Source organism: Entamoeba invadens (assembly GCF_000330505.1).
Source record: "Entamoeba invadens IP1 unplaced genomic scaffold scaff_1105074725011, whole genome shotgun sequence".
In the NCBI taxonomy this organism is placed as follows: Eukaryota; Evosea; order Mastigamoebida; family Endamoebidae; genus Entamoeba; species Entamoeba invadens.
In genome coordinates, this window is record NW_004191688.1 from 86,379 (window position 1) to 89,118 (window position 2,740).

Below are 2,740 nucleotides of genomic sequence, written 5' to 3' on the forward strand. Positions count from 1 at the left end.
TTGTTTCTGCAACTGCTTTTAACTTTCCATATTCATCATACAACGCGCTATCCTCTTTGAATTTTTCTAAAGCCAAACGGTTGTTCTTTTGGCAGCAAAACTTAGTGAATAAAACAATTAATTCACCCTCTGCACTTTTCATCATACTAACACCAACAAGTGCAGTTAAATGTGCAAAACACCAATTAGAGCTGTTAAACCAACTGACCAAATCTTTTGGTGCTGCTTTATAAGCTGTTAATATATCATTGAAAAATTGTATCGAATTTTGAACATTCAGTGCACCATCCCAACAACTATTTACAATTCTTTCAAATGGAAAATTTGAAATGAGTAGATTCAATTCCGAAAAGAGCCAATCTGCAATTTTTTGAGCAGAAGAACCACCACATTTTATTTGTGTTACCAAAGGAAAGGTTTTGAATGTTCTTCCTTTACACATTCTTACTAATATCACATATTTTTCTTCTTCATTTTTGCTCGAGCTATCACCCGATAAAGCCATACAGTCGCAGTCTATGATTTCACATAGAAATGCGGATTTTGCCAACACATTAAAATCTGTTGCTACTCTGAATGAATTACGGCTACTGATGCCGAGATAATTGATTTTGTCTAACAGACTTGGATTGTAAACTTTAAGAAAGACAAATAAATCATCACTAACTGCATTAACTTGTGACTCGGATAACCTAGCTTCAATATTTATACAAGTGATTTCGAATGCTACAATTCTTTTTTGGAACAATTCAAATGCTTCTTTTTCAAACTTTGTACAATATTTTGAATGCAAGTAATAATCAAACAACACATCTATACAATCCAAAAACGCTTTCTATTGAATCGATTTACACCGGGTGGGAAAGTAAACAATTTAATAGCCGATATTAATTTATACCAAGGCCAAGTAGTTGCTGGTAATAAACTTGTTTTTCTAAATAGTCCATCATCAAACTCGGCAGCAGAAAGATTTTGTGCCTTTTTATGTGTTTGTTTTTTGATAGTTGGGATTGGAACATCTTCTGGTTCATCAGGAACAACCGTAAACGCCGATGTTATAACAGTGGTTTCGGGTTCTATATCTTCATCATTGTTGCAACTAAAACTATGGATAATATGGTCATTGATAACATTGTCAACACAGACTTCTTTTTGGTCGGAATTTCTTTGAACTTGATTTAAAACCGATAATTGTGTAAATTCATTTTTTGCTGATTCTATCATAGCAATGTTTGTTCTTTTTCCTCTTATACTCATATAATTAAAAAACTTTGTTACAATATCCTTTTTGGAAAAAATGAAGTATAATCAGGTAACGTTTTTGGATTTGCTTTATAATCACTTGTTAAATCTGATTTGAAAAACATTGAATAATTTTTCATTGCTTCTTCTTTTTTTTCATTTATTAATTTCAATTGACTGGTTTCATTTTTCAACTTTGCGTGATTTGCAAGTGATGTTTTTTTTCATCCACGTTCCATCAAATAAACACATAACATAAGATTTATCATTAAATTCAACATGAATATATCCTTTCAAAAAGAGATTTTGATCGTAAACGAAAGAAAGTTTTGGCGGAACACTCATTTTGTATGTTTTTTAAAGTTTGCTCGTTAATATAAATATTCATGTTTTTTGTTAAAAATACCTTTTTATTTGTTAATATTTTGGAATAACATCAAGTTTGCTCAATGTTTTATCAAATATTATTATTTATTTGTAACATTTTTACAAAATATAGCAAATTATATATAAAATTTGTTAAAAAATATTGTTAAGTTATATGTTAATTTTGGAAAAAATTTGTTCATTATTTAATTTTAAGCAAAATAATTGAATAATACAATTTAATTATATTTTCAAAATAACTATCTCAGAAAGTAAGCTTGAAGTTTTTTAATAACTACAACTGAGTTGCTATTTTTAGGAATAACTATTATTAACGTGGGTATAAAAATGAATAAAACCCCCCTGCCCATCTCCACGAATGAGCAAAGTTGGGAGGGATCAATGATCAAGGATTTAAACTAAAGTCCTATTTTTCCAAAAGTCCCTCCATTAAAAAGGTTTAATAACTTAAATAAATAAAATGAATATCTAAATATTTTGATTATGGGAATTTTGATTAATTATATTAATAATTATTATAATATAAATTAAAAAATATTGTATATTAATACACCTTATTAAATTATTACATTCATGAATAAATAAGTATAAATGACAATAATTTTAAATATAATTTTAATAATTAAGTAATTTAATATTATATATATAATTTAAGTGATTGGATGTGGACTAATATTGTTAGATACCAATTTAAAAAATATAGCATATTTAAAGCAGTTTGTATTTAGCAAAAGTTTAAATTAAATTACTTTTAATTTATGTTTTAAACAATGAAATGATATTAATATAGTTAAAATACTATAAAATGTACCGAATCTATATTTGACGAGCCGACTGGTTTGGGGATAAAAAGAAAACAATTAATTGAGTAAGCAAGTGAAAAACTTGAAATTGTTAAAAAGTAGCAAAAAATAAGAATAAAAAATAACGAAATCGAAGAGAAGTCGAGAAATTTGGCGAATGATAAAGACCTCCTTTCGGTTGAAAAGAAAGAGACTCCAGAGTGTATGTGGCCAACTCTTTAGGGAGCTTAACTCGACGAGAAACAAGACAAATGCGTCGGCTTCGAAGACGATATGTCTGGAATGAAGACTGTGTTGGAAGGTATTGA

At 28.2% G+C, this 2,740-nt stretch overlaps 1 protein-coding gene across 1 annotated transcript; it reads right to left on the bottom strand.

Moving 5' to 3' along the window:
- Positions 1-505, bottom strand: EIN_157730 (hypothetical protein; the record flags this gene model as incomplete). Its single annotated transcript, XM_004183351.1, has 1 exon — positions 1-505. A coding segment is annotated over one exon (505 nt), but the record flags the coding sequence as incomplete, so codon positions are not given.
- Positions 506-2,740: the final 2,235 nt, after the last annotated feature.